This window comes from Colletotrichum abscissum (assembly GCF_030869225.1).
Source record: "Colletotrichum abscissum strain IMI 504890 chromosome Unknown Scaffold_37.1, whole genome shotgun sequence".
Taxonomy (NCBI): Eukaryota; Fungi; Ascomycota; class Sordariomycetes; order Glomerellales; family Glomerellaceae; genus Colletotrichum; species Colletotrichum abscissum.
Genome location: NW_026850287.1, coordinates 43,160 through 63,926, shown reverse-complemented (window position 1 = coordinate 63,926; position 20,767 = coordinate 43,160). Strand labels below are relative to the sequence as shown.

The 20,767-nt window shown below is 52.4% G+C and overlaps 7 protein-coding genes across 7 annotated transcripts; 3 read left to right on the top strand and 4 right to left on the bottom strand.

The window, feature by feature from the left end:
• Positions 1–92: 92 nt before the first annotated feature.
• On the bottom strand, positions 93–383 carry CABS01_12321 (uncharacterized protein; the record flags this gene model as incomplete). The annotated part of the gene is made up of 1 exon (XM_060545675.1): positions 93–383. One exon carries the CDS (start codon positions 381–383, stop codon positions 93–95), a length of 291 nt encoding a protein of 96 aa, XP_060396532.1.
• A 3,852-nt stretch (positions 384–4,235) lies between these two features.
• Positions 4,236–5,309, top strand: CABS01_12320 (CDP-alcohol phosphatidyltransferase; the record flags this gene model as incomplete). Its single annotated transcript, XM_060545674.1, has 3 exons — positions 4,236–4,419; positions 4,481–4,857; positions 4,917–5,309. 3 exons carry the CDS (start codon positions 4,236–4,238, stop codon positions 5,307–5,309), a joined length of 954 nt encoding a protein of 317 aa, XP_060396531.1.
• A 674-nt stretch (positions 5,310–5,983) lies between these two features.
• CABS01_12319 (multicopper oxidase) lies at positions 5,984–8,129 on the bottom strand (the record flags this gene model as incomplete). The annotated part of the gene is made up of 5 exons (XM_060545673.1): positions 5,984–6,218; positions 6,288–6,513; positions 6,599–7,175; positions 7,232–7,726; positions 7,788–8,129. 5 exons carry the CDS (start codon positions 8,127–8,129, stop codon positions 5,984–5,986), a joined length of 1,875 nt encoding a protein of 624 aa, XP_060396530.1.
• Positions 8,130–10,634: 2,505 nt separating this feature from the next.
• CABS01_12318 (iron permease FTR1 family protein) lies at positions 10,635–11,897 on the top strand (the record flags this gene model as incomplete). The annotated part of the gene is made up of 4 exons (XM_060545672.1): positions 10,635–10,790; positions 10,850–11,292; positions 11,345–11,543; positions 11,595–11,897. 4 exons carry the CDS (start codon positions 10,635–10,637, stop codon positions 11,895–11,897), a joined length of 1,101 nt encoding a protein of 366 aa, XP_060396529.1.
• A 397-nt stretch (positions 11,898–12,294) lies between these two features.
• Positions 12,295–13,760, bottom strand: CABS01_12317 (uncharacterized protein; the record flags this gene model as incomplete). The annotated part of the gene is made up of 2 exons (XM_060545671.1): positions 12,295–12,884; positions 12,938–13,760. The coding sequence occupies 2 exons, from the start codon at positions 13,758–13,760 to the stop codon at positions 12,295–12,297; spliced, it is 1,413 nt and encodes a 470-aa protein (XP_060396528.1).
• Positions 13,761–14,825: 1,065 nt separating this feature from the next.
• Positions 14,826–16,772, top strand: CABS01_12316 (protein phosphatase 2C; the record flags this gene model as incomplete). Its single annotated transcript, XM_060545670.1, has 1 exon — positions 14,826–16,772. One exon carries the CDS (start codon positions 14,826–14,828, stop codon positions 16,770–16,772), a length of 1,947 nt encoding a protein of 648 aa, XP_060396527.1.
• Positions 16,773–17,188: 416 nt separating this feature from the next.
• CABS01_12315 (heterokaryon incompatibility protein Het-C) lies at positions 17,189–19,777 on the bottom strand (the record flags this gene model as incomplete). The annotated part of the gene is made up of 5 exons (XM_060545669.1): positions 17,189–17,966; positions 18,022–19,274; positions 19,336–19,496; positions 19,557–19,584; positions 19,661–19,777. The coding sequence occupies 5 exons, from the start codon at positions 19,775–19,777 to the stop codon at positions 17,189–17,191; spliced, it is 2,337 nt and encodes a 778-aa protein (XP_060396526.1).
• Between the last annotated feature and the right edge of the window lie 990 nt (positions 19,778–20,767).

Here is a 20,767-nt window from a genome sequence, read left to right as displayed (position 1 = left end):
GTAAAACGGAAACCATGGATGCAGTGGACGCACCAATCCCATGTCCTCGACTGCTTGACTTTGCGTCGCATTGAGCGGCAGTGCGAATTGTGTCAATCTCCCTGTCGGCCCGTTGCAAAAGAAAAAAAATTTGTTGGAAGCGCAGAGTATCCGTCTTGACTGAGATGTGATAGGGTGTGGACCAAAGGAGAGCATCCTGGTCCACGAAGTCTGAAGAGGCCACCGTGACTTGTACACCATCGCCATTCTCTGCGTATCGTAGATGAGAGAGAGAGGCCGGCCGAACTCAACTGTGGTGACCCGGAAGGCTGGTTGGGCTGTTTGGCTCGTCGTGTGGCCGCAGCCGTCGAAATTCGCCGCCGGAAGCGGCAACGCCGTCTCATGCGGTGAGGCCGCCGCGGCCGCCTCCAGAACTACGCAACGGTGAAGGCTATAGTACGGGCCCGAAGCTGTAGGTGAGCCTGGTCAGTAGTGAGCTACTTGGGCTTCACGTATCCGTATCCATAGCTGCTTCTATTTGGCCTATCAAGCCCGAGCGGCTGGGCAATATCGTGCCATGCCCCCGGGCCTTAGTCCCACCAAGTAAGGCATTCTCGTGCCATTTTGCGAGGGAGAGACGGGAAGTCCGATGAACCAAAGAACGGTGTGTGCCTCTTCCCCGCAACCATGCTACCTTCTGCCGGGAGCCCTGGCCTCGTTCCCTTTTCAAACTTAGCCCAACGGCTTCTGCCGATGGTAGCGCAGAAACGCCGACTCATGGCCAGTCTGTCACACTGTCAAACACGTGCAGACCTGCGCAGTATCCGTAGATAGAAATCAACAGGTTGTGGCAAAGCTGGCTTTCGAAAATGCCTGCAAGACGCCCAAGCTCTCGGGAACGGCCTTGGCAAATCCCCGACCTGCTCCATTAATAAGGACCTCCCGCCAAACAACCTATCTGTTGCCGAGACTATTCCGCAGACGAGCTCCATCAACTTGTCACCCGAGGGCGCGACATATTCAGGTCCCCGCGATCGGCAACCTCCCGGCGAGGATGTTAGTCTATGAAACTATGTTTTCAAGACTCTGGTCTAGGGTACTAGTAAAAGACCCGGTAGTATACAGTTCGTTCCGTGCGTGCACTCGGACTGAATCTGACAGCCAAGGCTCACGAGCCCAGCCAACGGCTCGGACAGCATGATCGATTTGTGGCCTGTCCATCAGACCATATGGAGCCAAAGCGGAATCGAAGGCAGTGCAAAATTCGAGAGCTAGCGATACTTCAGCAGCGGCAGACATGTTGAGTAGTTGTTTCAGCAAATGCATACGTGGGTGATGACTTGTATGGCTCACTGCCAGCAACTGTATCTTGATTCTTGAAGATTTATTCTTGGTGGGGTAGAATCCTTGGGCGATACGACTGTGGGGTGCTCTTCGAAAGAAGATAACAATGGCGGGGTGGTGCAAGACTGGTCATCGCAAGAGAGAGAGGACGAGAGAGAAAATAGGCCTGAGACAAGTATGGACAGGGGCCAAGTCGTGAAGTTAGCAAGCCAGCATTGGTTCAGAAGCACCAGGTTATCTCAGGCGCACGACATGTTATTGAGATAAGAAGATCCCACTGTTTAACTCTATCGTTTTGCATTACTAGAGGATTGCCGTAGTATATATAGACGCTACCCTACCCTCGAATTCTGTACTATTTAACCTTAACCCTTTTCTTACCTATCTTTTCTTCTATTTTATTTTCTTTTTTATTAAAGGATTATTAAAATCGTAGTTTTAATAGCTTATTAATAAACTAATATTATTATTTAAAAATAAGTAACTTATTTTTATATATAAATATTAAGAATCTTATTATTATAAAAATAGTAATAAATATATTAAAGTATTTAAAAGAGCTTTTTAATAAACTTTTAATACTATTTAAAATAATTATCCTCGAGCTATAAAAAAAAGCCGACGTACTATATTAATATAACCTTATTCGTTTTATTAGTATTAATAATACTTTTTTAATATAAAATATATTAATAATACTTTATAATTACGTTATTATATTTTATAAATCGTACTTAATATTAATAAGGTTTTTAATATTATTTATTAAGTTTTTTATTAAAGTTATTATTATAAAATTAATTTAGTTATTAATATTTTAATAAGTATTTTAATTTAATTTAAAAGCCCTTATAGTTCTTAAAAAAAGACTTTTAAAGAATTTATAATTAAATTTTTTATTTATTATAAATAAAGTTATTATTATTAAAGCTATAATACTACTTATAAACCTTAATAATAAATAATTAATAATATAATTTTTTTTATAATAAGCTTAAAAAAGTATTTTAATTTAAATACTAAATAAGTACTATATTATTTTATTAAAACTATATTCTTATACTTATAACTTAGAAAGAATTAACTTTTTTTAATAATAAGGTACTTAGAGATAGAAGATCCGAGACATGCAGGTGCCTGCCTGCCTGGTACCTTGGTGTTATCTTATAGCAAGGCAGGTGCGCTTCACAAGCGACTTTTGCTCTTGCATTTTGCGGGCGCATATGGAAGGTCTGGGGTTGTCTCGTCACTGCCATCGTCGTTGTCGTCATCATTAGGTTGTTGATGTGAAGGAACATTGATGAGGGATATGAGATTTCGATGCCTGTTCTCATAGTTCCCACAATCCCGTTCTGGCCTAGGGATGCTTGAAAGACATGGGGAAGATGAGAAAATCTAGAATGCCCAACACACGCTTGGATGAGTCGTGTAGAAGGGCATGGTGTTCTTCAGTTGCCTACATCGATAAGAGCCGTGCTAAAGTTCCAAGGTTCCATGTAAGGTATCTTTCTCTTATCATGCCTTGGATCCTAGTGCGAATCTCAGGCTCCAACGGATGGGTAGGCTGGAGTCAAATGCCACATAACTGACATCTACCTAGTGCTATCATTCATCGCTCTCAAGAGGGAAGATGTTCGAGTAATGGTTATAACGTGAAGTAGGTAGTGCATGCTCGTTTGTGCAGTTTGATCTCTTCTTGGTGATGATATGAACGAAAGCGAAATTAGGAAGCGAGATGGCGCATCAGCCTGCCCATCAACCACCTCGAGGTGTCTTACCTACCTTGCCTTATCTCTCTCTTATCCTGTATCTTCTTATCACTGCTAGATTCAAAAGGCCGCTAACACCTTACCTTAGGTAGCTGGGTCATTTTGGGTAGGTCGAACCTGCCAGAGGCTGCGGATACTTGAAACCTACGAATAGCAGCGCGCCTTACGGTCTTTACCAACGTGCCAACGTAGTAAGGTAACACAAGGACCTCGAGGAGTGCAGCGTTTGTCTCCGCCTTCAAACCCTTGTTGAGAGGCAACTTAGCGAAAATGGCAACTGGAGTCGAGAGAGTGTGCCCACTGCCGATCCGGAACACCTGCAAGATATGTAAGACTGGCCAAACAGTGGTTGCTTCCTACGTAAGGTAGGTAAGGTCGGGCGAGCATGGGGTCGGCAGGGCAGAAGACCCGCTTCATGAAGTAGGTACCTCGCCATAGAAATCCAGGGGAAGAGATACCTTGCCTTACGCGTACGTAGTACACATGGATTCTGTACTCCGTAGGTAGTGCATGTAGTGTACGAACGAATGGTAGTGGGTGGAAACTTATTCTGTGAGATCAGAATGGAAGAGAAAGGAGAAGCCAAGCAACGATAGCGTGCCGCAATCTGTCACTTTGGGAACCTTGGGTCGACTTGACACCGGCTAAGCTTGCTCAAGGCTCAAGCTGAGAAAACGCAGTAAGCTGGCACCGCAGGCCCTTGAGCAATTTCAACCCACCACTCCGAACGTACCGTCCCATGCCACATCAGCACAGGCGTCTGCTATCTGTATCATTTCACTGCGCCTGCTGCCTCTCGAACACTCCTTTCTCTTCCAACACCTCCTCCTCCTCCACCAAACCATCCTACACGTTTCGCTTCCGTCCGTCAATCCGATCCGACATCTCTTGCGTCCACTGATTTCCTCTTCGATAGCTCATCTCCGCAAGGCTGGCTGGCAATTCTGCACCCATCTCCATCCCTTGTCTTGGGCGACGAATCCTGTCACTAGGAGCCACTTATCGATCTACCGTGTAACCTCCACTGGAACGCCGGCTGCCTCGGTCGCCTCATCCACGCCGTTTAAAAGCTCTTCGCGCCCCATTCTTCGACCGATCAACCTCTTCCATCTACTGAGCTACAGCCTCCAGACACCCATCACCATGTCGGTCCGACAAACGAGGCGTCAAGCCGCCCAAGCCGCCGCTGCGGAATCATCCAAAGTTACAACCACCGGACCAGCCGACCAGGTCGCGATGAATGGCAATGGCAACGGAACGTCAGTGACGGAAGCTTCGGAAGATGGCCCTAAAGAGAACATTTTCCTGTTCTGGCCCAACATCATCGGTTCGTCTGTCTGGCAAGCTGTAGGCATGCTAGCAAACAGCTAACAAGTGTCCCGTCTCAGGCTACTCGCGCATCGTGCTCGCCATCGCCTCCCTCTACTACATGCCCCTCCACCCACGAACCTGCTCCTTGCTGTACAGCGTGTCCTGTCTCCTGGATGCTCTCGATGGATACGCCGCTCGTGCCTTTGAGCAGTCCACGCGCTTCGGCGCCGTCCTGGACATGGTCACGGACAGATGCACAACCTCGTGCCTGCTGGTGTTCCTGTCCTGCGCGTTCCCCCGCTGGACCATCGTCTTCCAGATGCTCCTCTCACTTGACTTCTCGAGCCACTACATCCACATGTACACCACTCTCACCATGGCGGGCTCCGAAAGCAGCCACAAGAATGTCGACGAGAGCCGCAGCTGGATCTTGCACTTGTACTACACCAATAAGGTCCGTTACACTTTCAAGCGCAGTGAACCCGACTTTTGAGCTGACCTGATGCCCTGTAGACTGTTCTCTTCGTCTTCTGCGCCCTAAACGAACTATTCTTCATAGCCCTCTACCTCTTGTCCTTCTCCTCGCCGCTTCTGTCGCCCTCTCTCCTCAACTCCGTCTCCAACTCAGAGGCAATGCAGATTCAGGCCGGCGCGCAGGTCAATACGTCGCTGCTTAGCCAGATCTTCCCGAATCCCTACAGCGCGGCAGCTCTCGAGCTTGCGCGCGCGAACAAGATGGATTCCTTCTGGCCGTGGGTCCTTACTGCCATCAGCTTCCCCGTTATGGCTATGAAGCAGTTCATCAACATTGTGCAAATTGTCAAGGCGAGCAAATGGCTCGCTGAGGGCGACCTCGCCATGAGGAAGGCGCAGGGCTTGCCCAGGAAGCAGACCAAGAGCACCTAAGTCAGGAAGCAAGTGGCGACAAGTGCGTTCGCACCAACGGACGCTGCTTCTGACGTCAATCTGCTTACGAGGGAGCTTGCGTTCCAGAGCGCGCCTTCTCCGTGATAAGATGGCAGGAGAAGGCAGCTGCACCATCAACGGATCCGTGTCGACGTACCAAAATGGCCACGTCACCGGCGACTGGCGACGGTGCTGGGAAAAGAGAGAATTGAGGAGCTCGAGTATAAGACCGTGTAGTCTCTAGAAAATAGGAGCACGGCGAGGAGCAAATTCCTTTGGTATGGAACTCTAATGGCACCAGGTGCATTCACACATGTCCGGCTAGGAACGCCGAGGACAATCACGTAGGAGAAGAAGGAAACGAGAGTCTTGGCCGAACGTCAGATTCAGGAGTCTGGAGTTTGTTGTCTTCATTATTCAATTTCTTCCACACATTAGACTAATTGATATTTCATCTATTCATGAAATCGGGCCCCCAAACTCTTACAAACGTCGTCACGAAGTATTTCGTCAAAGGAAATATTACGCTACAGTGCTACACCATCCTGCTACGTGGATGAGCCGCCATGGCCTCCCGGCCAGGGCAAAATGGCTTGCTTGGCCGAACTGCACCTGTGCTCATCCATTCAACAACAGTATGGTGCTCACTGCACAACTATCATACCATTTCACCGTCAAGCATGACTTACACCAGACCCGCCGGGTCCGGCTCCAACCATGATTGGTTCCTTTTGATGATTTCCGGCGGTGTGGTCCACCTCCGCGGCCACACCCGGCGCCGGCGCCCTGTACCCGGACTCGGAGGGGCCGTCTGGCGTCTTTGCGAGACCGTACCACGCCACAGTCAAAACGCCGAGGATGCCGGTGATACAGCTGAAGACGAGAGCGACAATTCCTCTCGAGGTGAAGCTAATGTTTTAAGCTTCCCGTCAGTATATCCATGGTTTATTACAGCGGTGAAGTGTCAAGATGACTCACCCATCCGGAAGACGCGATGGCGGTGTGTTTTGTCCGCTCAGATCCAGGTAGTCCCTGGTGTTAGCTGCGGCATTGCCGATCGTCGGCACGCTGCCTGCAGTGCAGACGTCCAAGTGGTTCTGAGGGATTGTGAGGTTCTTTTGGAGATCCAGCGGTGCCTCGACAAAGGTTGCCATCAGACCAGAGGTTACGTGCCACTCGATGTGGCAATGGAATAGCCAGACGCCTGGAGTTCAGGACTGTTAGAAAACGTGATGGTTCAATCTCAACATGGGACACATTCACATGTTGGACTGTGTAGACCAACTCACCAGGATTGTTTGCTCTGAATCGCAAAACGATGTTTCCATTCGGCCAAACAACGAGGGTATCACGACGCATCGGCGTAGCAGGGAAATCCGCCTCGGTAACATTAGCATCGGCGAACGTGCCACCGTCTTCGGCGGCGCGGTACAAGGCCTGGAAGTTGTGGCCGTGCAAGTGGAAGGGGTGACGGCCCGGGTCGAGGTTGTTGACAACGATCTGGACGACCTCGTTGCGCTCGAGCACAAAAGGGTGGGTGTATGTGCCGTATACCTCTGCATTTGTCGCGGCGTCACCAGCGGAGAGGACGGTGTAGAGAGTGGGTACCTTGGGAGCCTTGTAGGTGATGTTGTTGAAAAAGGCGTAGTTTGCACCGTCGCCAAGGTTGTCCATGATGACATCGAGCTCAACAGTCTGAGAGGGCTCCGGGAGGAGGGGTTGCTTGTCGTAAGGGACGAGGGTCATGTCATCAAAGGGGTTGAAAGCGTCGAGCGTCGCTGCAGGGTCTGTAGGTTTCGAGTCATCGTAGACGAGCCAGCCGGTTACGTTGTAGTTGAGGTCATCCGGGAGGGTATCGAAGAGTGACTATTTGGTGAGCTTTGTGTGCGAGAGATACGGTTTGGAGCTGGGCCATAACTTACAGTGTCCATGCTTCCCACAATCGCAAAGTTGGACGAGGTATCATTTCGGGTCGTCACGAGGAAGCTGTACCGCTGAGCAGCAGAGATATAGATCATGCTCGCCTCCGCGGGCTCCGTGTAGACGCCGTCGACCTCAACAATAGAAATGTTATGGCCCTCGATCCAGACGTATTGCCCAGCAAAGGCAGCCACATTGACCAGTCTAAAGAGATATGTCTTGCCAGGCTGCACCGGGACCTTGAGGTTCTGCGTGTCGTTCATGAGAGCGGCTTGCGGGACGGGCTCTGCACCCGTTGGGTTGCCCTTGCTCATGAAGGGAGGAATGAGGTCGGCCATCTGGTCATGGTACCAATCGGACAGAGATACAACAACTTCTTCATCGTATTGGTCCTTGAGGGGAGAGCTTGGGTCGTGAATGACGAATACTTGTCGCAGGCCGTCGGGATATTGCGACTGAGTATGGGAGTGGTACCAGTATGTTCCCGGCTGGTTGATCTACACTCGACCGTCAGCAAGTCTCTCTCATCAACCCTCTCAAAAAAAAAGTACTGCTTACAGTGAAGTTGTACGTGAAAGACGACCCCGGCGGGATGGCGCACTGGCTGACTTGAGCCGGTCCGTCCATATGGGTTGTGCCGTTCATGTAGAGGCCGTGGAAGTGAAGGGAGGTCGACTGATTCCCTAGCTGGTTATGAGCATTGATGATAACATTGTCTCCGACATTGGCATCGATGCGAGGAATCGGCCATTGGCCATTGATACCAATTGTCGGACGGTCGAAGGCACCATCTGGGTTTGCCGTCACCCAGCCGATGTTGAAGTCATACGTGACTGTGGCAGCGCAGGCCGTCTGCGCGATGGCGGAGAGGAGGGCCAAGAGGCCTGCTGTGCCTGTCATGTTTACGTTTCTTCTTCTTCTGTTCCTCTGCTTCGGTCTTTGCTATTCCGTGGTGCGCGGGGGAGGAAAGAATTCGCCAGGAGCAAGGCGGCGGAGAATGACAAGTCTCGCAGTGACACGAGCGGCTTCTTGTGTATCCCTTCAGGAAGATTGATCCGGGGACAGACCGGAAGCAAAAAGAATTCACATCGTTCGAAAGAAAGGGAAACGGGCCCTCTACAAAACTTCCGTTCGATTTGGGTCAGGTCCGTCTATCTGTCTGGCTGGCTCTCCTCTCAATTCGCTTCAAGGAAACGGCAACTTCTGGCGAGGAGGACCAATGCTTGCCACCCTGGCTGGGATGGCGCTCTTCGAGTTTCCACCCCCTCCTCCCCTTGTCGCTTCTTTTCGCGGCTTTTGGCACTTTGCCCAAGACATCTTATCAATCTGATCTTCCACTGGTCCCGACACCTTTCGTTCCAGCTCCTTGGCCGGAGGGGGGCGGCTGGGCACACGCTACCCCCTTAGCGCGCCATCATCTTATCAGATGTTACTCGAAAGACCACTGAGCTTTCTACACTACCAGAAGCCACTCAGACCCAAAGACCTCAGGCGTCGATGGATAGCGCGAGGCGCGCGAGGCGATGGCTTGTAGTAGCGAGAGAAAACGACTGGCTCGCACGGAACTCGGCATCATTCGTCCATCACGTTGCTATTGCAGCTTGCAAAAGAGAAAGGGTGGGGAGGGGACCTTTTTCACCTGCAAAGGAGATCAACTAACCAGGGGCCCCTACAGCCGAGAAAAAGCTTGTCTCCCCGCGCTAAGGCGAACCCAGGTCTCGCCTGGCCTCGCTTCTGCCAGAAGGTGTCCCCGAAGTGGGCGAGGTGGGCAAAGATGGCCTGTAAAAGAAGAGACCATGACTCCATGCGAAGTCGAGAAAGAGGGTCTCTCGACTATTCTACTACGTACCTCGTCCCATTCCGTCGGTTTCCGTCAATGCTGAAAGTGTGGAAATTGCTTTTCGGCCTTGCTGGGATTCTCGAGCGAGCTGAACAGCGAGATCTGTCATAGAAACTCAGGATGAACCAATACACAAAGGTGTCGAAGGGGGTCCTCGAGAGCAGAAGACCAGGTGCAGAGTTACGGAGTATATGGAATCCCGTTGGCTGAGGGTTCATTCAGGGTCATTCAACTTATCATGATTGCCAACCCTTGGCTGGAAGTGACAAGATACCTTTAGGTCAATCTGTCCCATGTGCCCATTCAAATTTCATGAAAGCTGGTTCCAAATCCCTCAGCCTATCAGACTTTTTTTTGGCGGCGATCGCAATGCTGTTGATGGAAATCCGCCATCGCTGTCGAGGCCAACTAATTCCAAGCTGTACATTGTCAGTGATATTGTCACGAGTAATGAGTCCCGCCACGGGAACCAGCCGGCTCAATGGTCACCTAGCAGTGGCAGTCTAGCACATCTTTGAGCCCATCTCTGGCTTGCCGCCGGCATCCCACATCAAGACACCTCCAGCATCCGCTACATTGCTTGTCTGGCGTAGCACCAGTCAACGGCGTTGTACGTTGCCGACATATGGCTGAAGATCGACAATTGGGCGTCTCAGCGACAGTCCATTCCGTTGTCCTTCTTGTCAAAGATAGAAATAATGCTAGGCTAGAGGCAAGTCAATCTGTGTCATCTCATGTCGATCGTCAGAATCACGGGCCTTTCCTTTACATCTCGACCATCAGATCACAGCAACGCACCCACCAGCCTTTCCCGCCCGTCAAACTCTCAAGGATCGAGCAATATCGCGAGCGCATAAGTGCCTCAAGTATCCTTGCCCGTTTGAGGCCCCCTTCCCCATCAATCCGCGCTAAGCAACGCGAGCCAGTCCCAGGGATGCAGCTCTCTCTCCCATGCATGCTTTATCCCCAACACCGTAACACGAAACGAGAAACAGGAAGCTCCCCTTCCAAAATGTACTAAAACCAACTAGAAAAGCTTGTCGTAAAGGAGAATGGTCCGGTCTGCATGCAACAATGAGACCTCGGCGCTGGTCTAATTGGCCCTACGCCTGGAACCGGGTTTTGGAGCTTGCACCACCTTCGTCCCACCTCCCCTCCTCGCCTTGTCGCCCTCGCCTCAACCTTCCCTTCGGACTACAGTCGGTCCAGAGCAGATGTTCCGCCCTTTCCATAAGTCAATGATTGATTGCTACCGTACAAGAAAAGGTCGGCTGATTATCAAGATATGCCTGTCCTTACTTACTGGCCTTGGGCAAATTTGGGCTAGCGTTCCGCCTTTCGGCTCTTCGTATCCGTTGCCACAAGACCAACCAGTACCGGCACCCTCATCGGCTAGTCCCAGCGATTATCTGATTTGATTTTATCAGATTAATCTGTGCCTGTGTTGCCCGTCTCCCCTCTCCACGCTTGTCAGACAAAAGTCTGTTTTCCTCTTTCTTCCTTCTTCGTTGCTCGGAATCTGTGACCAAGACAAACGACATACGCCCTTCTCACAGGTGCCAAAAATGACCGTCGACGTGTTTTCTGTACCAGTATTCCTGGTCGTCTTTCGAGAGTCTCTGGAAACCGTCATCATTGTGTCGGTTTTGCTGGCTTTCCTCAAGCAGACTCTCGATGGACCCAACAGAGATGTAGCCGTGTACAAGGCCTTGCGCAGACAGGTAACGACAATCGAGACACTCGTGAACCGAGAACCGTTGCTGATGCGTTCTCCCAATAGGTATGGCTCGGTACAGGTATCGGTTTCTTGATATGCTTGATCGCCGCAGCTGTCGTCATCGCCGTCTTCTACAAGGTCGGCCGAAACAGTTGGGAGGCCCACGAGCTCTACTACGAAGGTGCCTTTTCTCTACTCGCCGCCGTCATTATCACCATCATGGGTGCTGCTCTACTTCGCATTGGTAAAATGCAGGAGAAGTGGCGCGTCAAGTTGGCAAAGGCAATGGAGTCTCCCGTCAAGACTGGTGCGAGCCGGGGGTGGTTCAAGCGCTTCGCCGAAAAGTACGCCATGTTCATCCTGCCCTTCATCACCGTGCTTCGTGAAGGCATCGAGGCAATTGTTTTCGTCGCTGGCGTCTCCTTCTCTGCGCCCGCGTCTGCTGTGCCGCTGCCCGCTATCGTCGGGTTGATTGTAGGCGCCTTTGTCGGCTACCTCCTTTACAAGTAAGTTGTATGACTCTTAACGATGTCCAACTGCATGCTGACTTTGGCGAAGGGGAGGATCCACGGCCAAGCTGCAAGTGTTCCTTGTCATCTCCACGTGTCTCTTGTACCTCGTTGCCGCTGGCCTCTTTTCCAGGGCAGTAGGTGACTTTGAGCAGCAAGAATGGAATAAGGTTGTCGGCGGTGATGCTGCAGAGCTTGGGAATGGACCGGGTTCGTATGACATTGACAAGAGCGTGTGGCACGTAAACGTAAGTCTATTTTCGTTTCTTGACTGACGCCCAGTACTGACCTCTCGAAAGTGCTGCAGCCCAGAGCTCAACGGTGGCGGCGGATGGGGTATCTTCAATGCCGTCCTCGGATGGACAAACTCGGCAACGTACGGCTCCGTGATCTCATACAATGTCTACTGGATCTTCGTCATCGGCTGCTTCCTCCTCATGAGATTCCACGAGACCAAGGGGCACTGGCCTTTCATGAAGGCAAAGGTCCCACGGGAAGCCGACAGGCGTCTTTCCGATGACCGTAGCGGAAGCGAGCAGGCGAGCACATCTGAGAAGGATAAGGGGGCAGCGACCACGAAGACAGTGACCGCTTCGTCGTGATTGGTAGGCATCTGAGTGTCGTTATTGAACCCTCGAATCTATGGACGATCATGTCTGAAAAAAGATACCTATGCTTGTGGACAACGTAATATGAAAGCTGTCTGTATGATAATGAGGTCACAAGGGTGGCCAACTTTATAGGATAAATTGGGCTAAACATTGGTTTGTAAATCTAGCCAAAGCATTTACGAAAGCCTCTCTGTGTGTTCGTCTAGAATTAAAGACTACATGTGATTGTCATCCATCCATGACACCTCAAGAACACAACTAATGAGAATCAAACTTGGCGTTGCCAGGATCGATTACAATACTGAAGCGAAGAGGGAAAACGTCTCTATTCAATATCAACTGGTCCTGCACCCTTCCCAGGTGTTGTGAGTTTTGTGCCTCTATTCGATCAATATTCTGGCGTCCAATCCCATCTATCGGCGGTGAATAGTCTGCGCGCCATCTTATCAGCATACATATTGCCCTCGTACCGGAGTCGTTGATCGCCTGCCAAGCTCCTAGTGAAGTCAAACTTCTTCTCTTCTCTGTCCACTTTCGACACGTCTTCTGCCGGGACCCATGTTGCCGTTGCCTGGTTGTTCTTCCACTCGACCTGGGCAATAGACAAGACGTTGGACGACATCATCGATCTGATGTACTCCACAATCGAGTCGAGACGTGCTCGAATACCGCAATTGGTGTGGTGCTTGTCAATCTGATAGCTTGGCACTTGCTTCAGGATTGCCAGTATGTCTTCGATATCAATGACCGAGGAATCTGGAATATTGTCGTAGGAGCTGGGTCCAAAGTCAACAATACCAATCAGCTCCTTGGCCGTAAAGAACTTGAGCATCTGGCCCAGCTGGAACGAGTCACAAGCGGAGCTCGAGTCGTAACCAAGCTTACATTGTCTCTCGCGAGACGAGTAGAGGGCAAGGAAATGGCGATGGACTGAAGCAATGGTATTCAAAACACACTCCCGCCGGGACTGTAATTCCCCTGATCCCAAGTCAGCAAATGTCAGTTATTGAAACCAGGGCCAAACAGCTCACTCTCCAAGCCATCCGGCAGACTCCACCAAAGCTCAGTACGTGGATTTTCATCGAGTGACAATTCGCTCCATCGGACAGAGCCACGGAGAATCAATTCTCGTGTGTAGTTATGGAGTCTGGGCGGCTGCTCCAGCAGCCAAGCGACCAGGATCTTCTGCCTGAGCACATTCTCGGTGTCTAGGCTTTTCTTCTGAGTGCCCGCCCGCACCGGTTTGGCATTTGTCAAGGGCCACTTGAACTTGAGCTCGATACTAAGGTATCTTGAGACCAAGGATCGGCAGTCAAATCGATCGGCCAGAATGGCTAGAGTAGTCACATGAAGCATGTTGACAGAGTTGGATTGTATCTGCTTCCCATGCATGATCCTCATCAAGTCCTCAAAGACCTTTTCGCGGCCGATGGATCGGGTTGCCTCATCGTCATCGACGATTGTGATCCAGGGTAAGTCTCTGGCATCTACTTCCGCCAGCTTGAGCTTGTCCGCGGTCAGGCGAGCGAGGGTTTCCTCGACGTTACTCGCCTCGGCAAACTGTTTGTTGCCAAGAAGATTCTCAAAGTACCGAGAGTGCTTTCTCAATACGGAAAGCTTGACTCGGTAGGCGACTTGGATGTTGGGGCTCAGGTTGGGTTGGGGCATCCGTGGTGCGCCAATCTTCTTACTGGCGGCTTGCCAAGTCCTGCGAGCCACAGCAATCGTTTCTCTGGACGTCTCGAATGTAACGTTTAGAATAATGTCCCCATCGTCGGATACGAGCACAACGGGGGGAGAGGCGCCCGAGGACATATCCGATGTGTCATCCTGAACTGCTGCCGAGTCTCCCATCGTAAGACAGCACAACTTGGGAGGTGAATCTCTGCCGCGACTCAGGGACTGACATGTATGTCGATGCTATACTTGGCCATCGCACGGCTCCAGCAAAATGTTATGTCAGTCAGGCAGCCGTCTTGAGATTGGATGCGTAGGAGTATGCAAAAATGTCATTAATAAGGCCGTGTCAGTGACACTCATGTCATTCGCCTCTCCAGGAGACAAAGGCCCTTTCTGCCTGCCCGATGCCACCGCAGTGGGTCTACTGTGTTTCTTTGACCACGAATCTGAGCATTTACACGGTGTGTCCCGGGTGCTGATTAGATAAGATTATCCCAGCCGAACGCCCGTGGCAGCTGTCGGTTGGTAGGTAAGGTATGTGTGACTTATCCAGGTACTGCTTACACCACCTAGAACAGCTTCGGCAGGTACCTACCTACCTACGGATACACAGCACCTCCCTTACCTAGGTCCTGGGATACGGTACGGTAGGCCCGTTCTTCCTAACCGAATCCAAGGGTAGCCTGCGGGATTAGCTGCAGCTAAGGCAAGCAGCTGGCAGAGCACGGAGAAGGTACCTCCAGGTTCAGCATGTCCCCGTCCCGTCCTTCCTTTCCAGGTCCGTCTTATTACGTCGCTGGGTCCATCCATGATCCAACCGAGGCCGACAGTGTGCCTTGGCCAAACCCAATCCTCCAATCTCACAGTGTCAAGACCAAGCAGTCAATCGTAGAAACAAACACAAAAGCTGTCAAGCAAACTCTGCGACCCATCTGTCCCTCCCGCCCTTTCGACACTTTCCCGGGGCCACGCACGATACCCAGCTCGGTGGTAGTCCATTGCCATTGCCAACGCCAATGCCTCGCCGTCGCCGACGCAACAGCTGACAAGCCTTCCCCTCGTTCGCGCCATCGACCAAAGCTCGCCCACCCAGAATCCCGCTCCACGTTCCCTAGGCCGCCGTTCAAGCTTGACGAGCTAGCTCATGGCTTTCGCAAGCTTGAAGGTCGTCCTACTTGAGCTGCTGCAGTGCCGGTGACACCCTCTTCCTCGCCAACAGACTCCCGCCCTTTCGGAACAATGCCAGCTTTAACACGCTGTCTCGCAACGCGACGAATACCGCCGTATCATGAGACGGCGCGGATCCTCTCGCCACCAGCTGTGCGATGTGTGAATTCCTCCCTGGATACCGGCATCGGAACTTCCACCGACAAGCCCACCTCTTCCGCACTCCCTAGGCACCCGCCCCGACGATGCTACACTACCCAAGAGCCAACCCCTCGACGGCTTTCGATTCGGACCCGCACGTCACTCGGTTACGAACAAGGAAGCATACTGAAGACTGACAGACTATCGATCTCGACAAGCCGGCGACTCTTCCATAACTACTTCGTCACCCATCTCCCATCATCTTCTCTGCACCCCGACTCCCGAACGTCATCCGGCCCCGGTCACAAGCTGCCCCGCGATGCTTCGACCCCCCACAAAGTAACGCCGGGGTCATCTCCAGTAGCCGCAGCACTCAGTATGCCAAGCCGAGATCTTACAGTGGTCCGGATCCCGCTCAAGAGAGCTAAGCATCACTTTGGCGTTTTCTCTTCGAGGGGTCAACGGGGGTACAATGAGGACACCAACCAAGCCGGCACAATCAACATGCCGGCTTTTGCTAAAAGGGCCCCTATCAGTCTTCAGAGGCGACCGATCCAGAAACCAAACGAGGCGACATCGGCCGACAGCGCACTTGGTGACCCCCAGGTCTTCTACTTTGGTATATTCGACGGACACGGCGGATCTCAGTGCGCCGAGTTCTTACGTGATGAGCTGCATGGCTACATCGAGCAATCCTCTGCCGAGTTCGGCCTTCAGAGTAGCCTGGCAAAGAGCCCGGCACCAGAGACGGGTCGCAAGGAGGAAGACCCGAATGAGGAGCTTTTTATGAAGACAGAAGAAGATGTCAAGGACGACATTCGTGTTCCCGAGGAAGACAAGCATGGCGTCTTGACGAATCCGGAAAGAGAGGAGCCCATGAAAGGGGCCAAACCAGTCTCAGCCAAAGTAGAAGATATCCCGAAGGCTATCAAGTTGGCACAGGATCTTGTGGAAGAGTACCGTCAGACAGTCGGAGGATACTTTCGGCGCTTCAACCCCGAGTACTTCCATTTATCAGAAGAGAAGATGAACGACGCCGACGAGCCTGGGGTGACGGTCGAGTCCGTCCTCATGTACGCCTTCCTCAGAGCAGACTTGGATTTCATCTCTGCCCAGGCACGCAAACCGGATCCCGACGACCCTCAAGCAAACGATCGCCCCGTCAATAACGACGAGATCCTTGGGGTTCCACATAAACCACCATCAGGCCACGGCATCGGTGGCCCGGCTCGCTTCAAGGGCGGATCGACGGCATCCGTCGCTCTCATTTCGACGCCTACTCCAGCACCATTCTGGCATCCTAACGCGCAGTCTACCCTGATTGTCGCTCACGTGGGTGACACCCGTATACTTCTTTGCACAACGACTACCGGCCTCGCACAGCCCCTGACGTCAGATCATCACCCAACCACTCCCACGGAAAGCCGTCGTCTCCGCCGTTATGCGCCGGCCGGTTCAATGGTCTCGGCAGACAGCTTCGGGGAGGACCGGATCGCAGGGTTGGCCAATAGCCGCGCATTCGGCGACATGCGAAGCAAACGCATCGGCGTGTCGGCCGAGCCAGAAATAACCCGCGTCGAGATTGGTCCAGCGCAGTATTCCTTCCTAGTCCTCATGAGCGACGGCATCTCAGGCACACTCAGCGATCAGGAGATTGTCGACGTGATCAAGGAGGCCAGGACGCCCGAAGAGGGCGCCAAGGATGTCGTCAACTATGCCACCGAGGTCTCCCACGACGGCGACAACGCCACCTGTCTGGTAGTCAGACTCGGCGGCTGGGAGCGAAGGTCGGAGGGCGGAGTCGGTAGTCTCGGCACCAAGGAGATCCGTGACAAGAGGAGGGCAGAGGCGCTGGATCCCCGGCGCGGCAAGCAGTAATACTTTCAACCACTGCGAGATATTCACCATGCATGTCTTGTTCAAAATCATGGAGCATTATTCACCATCGTTATCACATCTTCAGGAGTTGGGCATCTAGAAATGGGCTTTCATCGGTTAGTCTGCCACATGTGGGCATTGGCAGGAAGGGTTGGTTATTCAAGAGGGATGAGATAAAGCATAACATACAAGTCAAAAAATACGAACATCAAGCACAGGATAAAATATTGCAATTCATACTTTGTGTGCCGTTTAGCACAGCTCCAGGGAATCATTCTCATCTGCCATACGTGGATTGCGTGCCCCGCCCCTTTCACTCCCATCCATTTCCGTGTTCCCCAAGACTCCAGTCCGTAATCCGCAACCCGATCGTTAAATTGTTCACACCTTCCCATTTCCGCACCGCACAAAATGATCTAGTAGCGGTGTTGGCCCGGGTACTGGCTCCAGCCGCCGCCACCCTGCTGGTGATGCGGTGGGGGTGGACCTCCGTGGTGAGGAGGGTATTGAGGTTGTGGCGGTCCACCGTAGCCGGGTCCCCCGTACCCAGGTCCGCCGTATCCAGCTGGAGGACCACCGTAGCCCGGTCCGCCATAGCCCTGCGGAGGTTGAGGGGGACCCCACTGGCCCGGAGGCGGCTGGTGCTGCTGCTGCTGCTGCTGACCGTAGCCTTGGGGCTCGGAATGACCGCCACCGTAGTAGCCAGAAGCCTGTCCCTGAGACTGAGAGGCTGAGTAGTGGTGACTGGTGTCACCGCCGCTCTGGTGGTATCCATAGTCTTGCTGAGATGAAGGGAGGGGAGAGCTTGACAAGGGCTTCCTGTCATCACCTTCCATGGAGCTGAGATCTCTAGTGCGGATCTGGTTCCAAAGGGAACCTTGCACCTTGCCGTGTCCCAGCTCTCCAAAGCTGTCGAAGGCTCCATGGGAGTGTGTATGACCTCCAACGCTCTTCGTGCCATCGCCACCGGTCAAGATATGGTTCTTGCCAGCCTTGACAGACTCGGACGAGAGCAGGTGGGACAATTCGTGCTTGAGAGTGCTTTCATTTGCCCACTTTCGCACCGTCTCGAACATATCCCTCTGGATTTGGACTCTCTCATCGCGAGCTGCTGGGTGGTGGAAAGCCCGGAGGACGTCATTAACAACCTCATCAACAGGAACACCCGGATTTTCCCAGGCATACAGAATTCGCCTATCTTCACGTTAGCTACGTTCAAATTACCTGACCATAGACAGTGTCTACTTACGGGACGACATATTGCAGAATAGTCGCAGCAACCCTGCCGGCGCATGAGTTCAGGATGTTGGTGAAATGGTCCTTTGAGAGCATGGAGTGAGTAGGATCAGAGCAGTTGGGATTCTTCCAGGGCTCCAGCTGAGAGTTCGAGCTTGCGTCGATGACAGTAGATGAACCATCCTTCAGAACCTTGGAGACCTGTGTAATGATGGGTCTCACAAACGGCGCCAGCAACCCCAGGATAAAGGCGGTCAGCGTCTCACTGATGTGATCCAAAAGTTTCTCGAGACCCGGGATCTTGGAGATGAGGTTGCTGATGGACTTGACAATCTTGTCGCGGAACTGAAGAATCGGATAGATCTTGCGCGCGGTCTCGACAGGGTCGAAATTGGTGCTCATACCAGGTACCTGATTGGAACTCTCGCGGCTTAAGTCACCACGGCTGAGGTCGCCTCCAGACCGAGTGTTTTGCTGCTCCTGTGCACTGGACTGGGCCTGCAAATCACGAGCCTGGCTTGCCAAATCTCCACCAATACCAGGAAGCTGGCCGACGAGGGAGATGAAGTCGTTCGGCTTCGAGGACCCAATCCCCAAGAAGCCACGAGATCCAGTGCCGCCACCAGTGATGTTCGCAGACATACCCTCGGCATTCTTCAGGGCGACATTCATTTCGTCTACCTCAGATTGCGTGAAGTGGTCCGTAGCTTCTCCGAGAACAGAGTGCAAGAAGTCCACAGCACCGAAGGTACCCGTTACGATAGGGTAGACACGGCGGCCATTCAGGTTGATTTCAGTTTGAGTACCGCAGTGAGGGTAGACGTCGTGATAGCCCAGCTCTCGAAGCGCAAGCTCGCAGTAGTTGCTGTGCGCGCTGAAGTCCTCCATACAATGGAGAGCCTGTCCAAGACAGCGCAGTGCCTCGCAGAGATCAGCTTCTTTTCCTGAACCCCGCGAGCCGCTGGTATAAACCCGGCCGAAATGGATGCTGCGGGCGAAACTGAAGCGCAAGTAGCCAGCACTGGTCGCCCAACCGCCAGACTCATTGGCAATGTAGTTCTTCATGCCAGTGCGGGGATCTATCTGTGTCTCGACCGGGTCAACGGGACCGCGCAGGCGAGGGTCGAACTTGCGCGCGTCCATGCCGTCAGCGTAGCCCAGGGGGTTGTCGATGTGTTCCTCTGGGCGGTAGACGCCAAGGCGCTCCTCGGTGACCTCGAATTCCTCCGTCGCATAGCCAAAGGCCATGAAGGAGAGTACCCATACCTGTCGGAGAGAGTCAGTACAAAGGATACACGCCGATACCTTCGTCGCGACAAGGGCTTACCAGGATTCTGATGGTGGGAGCGTTGACTCCCTTCAAGCTGCCCACGTCGACGGCTTGGGAATAGTCTCGAAGCCAGTTGCCAAAGTAGACTCGGGATACCAACATGGAGGTCCATTTCTTGCCATGCAAGAAAGCAATGGTCTTGAGCATGTCCTCGATATCTGTGCGCAAACATGTCAGTCAGCTGTAGGGGTAAGCAGAGCGAAAACAAAGGTGCGCACCTCCATGACGCCAATTGTGACCCTCGACCTAGACGTAGATCGCAATGCATTAGTTTACGAAACGGTGGAACATTGGACGAGGTGTCCAAGGTGTCAAAACCTACCTGGGCAATAGAGGGGATATTGCCGGCGCCAAAGGCAGCGGCGCGACCTGGCAGAAGCACCAGAAGCAAGCAGAAGGCGAGGAGGATGGAACCTCTCCCGAGACCGGATGACGCCATGGTTCAGGGTCGCGGGAGGCTCGGAAAGCTATTCAGGAATTGGTAAAGACTGGATGTGAAGTTCAGTCGCAAAGATGCGTTGGGTATTCGGGAGAGTGAGTGATGGAGGGGTCGCGCAAAGTGTCCGGGTCCAGGAGGTCAAGAATCGACCTTTTTTGGGTTGTTTTGGAGGGGTAAATGAGCAGGCGAGGTGAGGTAAAGGTGAGCGGGAAGGTTCAAGTCTGGCTAGACGAGGTAAGCTCCAAGTTGTTACCTAAGGTGATGTAAGGCACGCCCACACGTATGAGGGCAAGGCAGGTAGAGCCGAAGATGATTTTCGGGGGTCTAGTCGAATTCACAAGCCCAAGCTGGGATTTCAGTGAGGGCAGGGACAGCAGCAGTTTGCGTCCAGAACCACCGACGATTTAATGACTACCTACCTACCTACCTACGTTATTGTCTGGGCGACATCCACTTGAGGTAGCACTCGCAGCGGCAAAGACGTGCCGCGAAAGACTTTGAAGGCTTGGGTTGTCAACCTGGGGCTGAGGGGGGGCGGTTTGCTGCTTTACCCAAGGTAGTCTTAGATAGTGCACAGGGTGTAGGCGAGGCGATAGCACTATCATCAAGGACTGATTGATTGTCCCCGCCACGCATGTCTGAATCACTGCTGACGACACCTCATGCTTCCCTTGCCCTATCAACTTACCTTTGATCAATACGTTTGGATGATTCCGTGGGCGAAAGGGGTGGGGGACAGCTGAGCTTTGTGGAAACAGGAGCTGCAGTGTACCTAGGCTCATTGGCTCGCGTCACATGTGTGCCATACTGACCTGCATTGCACCGCGATGGGTAACACATTTTCTATGATGGGTACTATGTAGGCGCAGACGTACAGACAGACGCATTGTGACATCCCAGATTGCTGAGGAGGCGCTATATCCCAGAGATGCCTAAATTATCTTAAGATTGGCGAAGCAATAGACGCGTCTTGCCGAAGCTGCCCAGCAA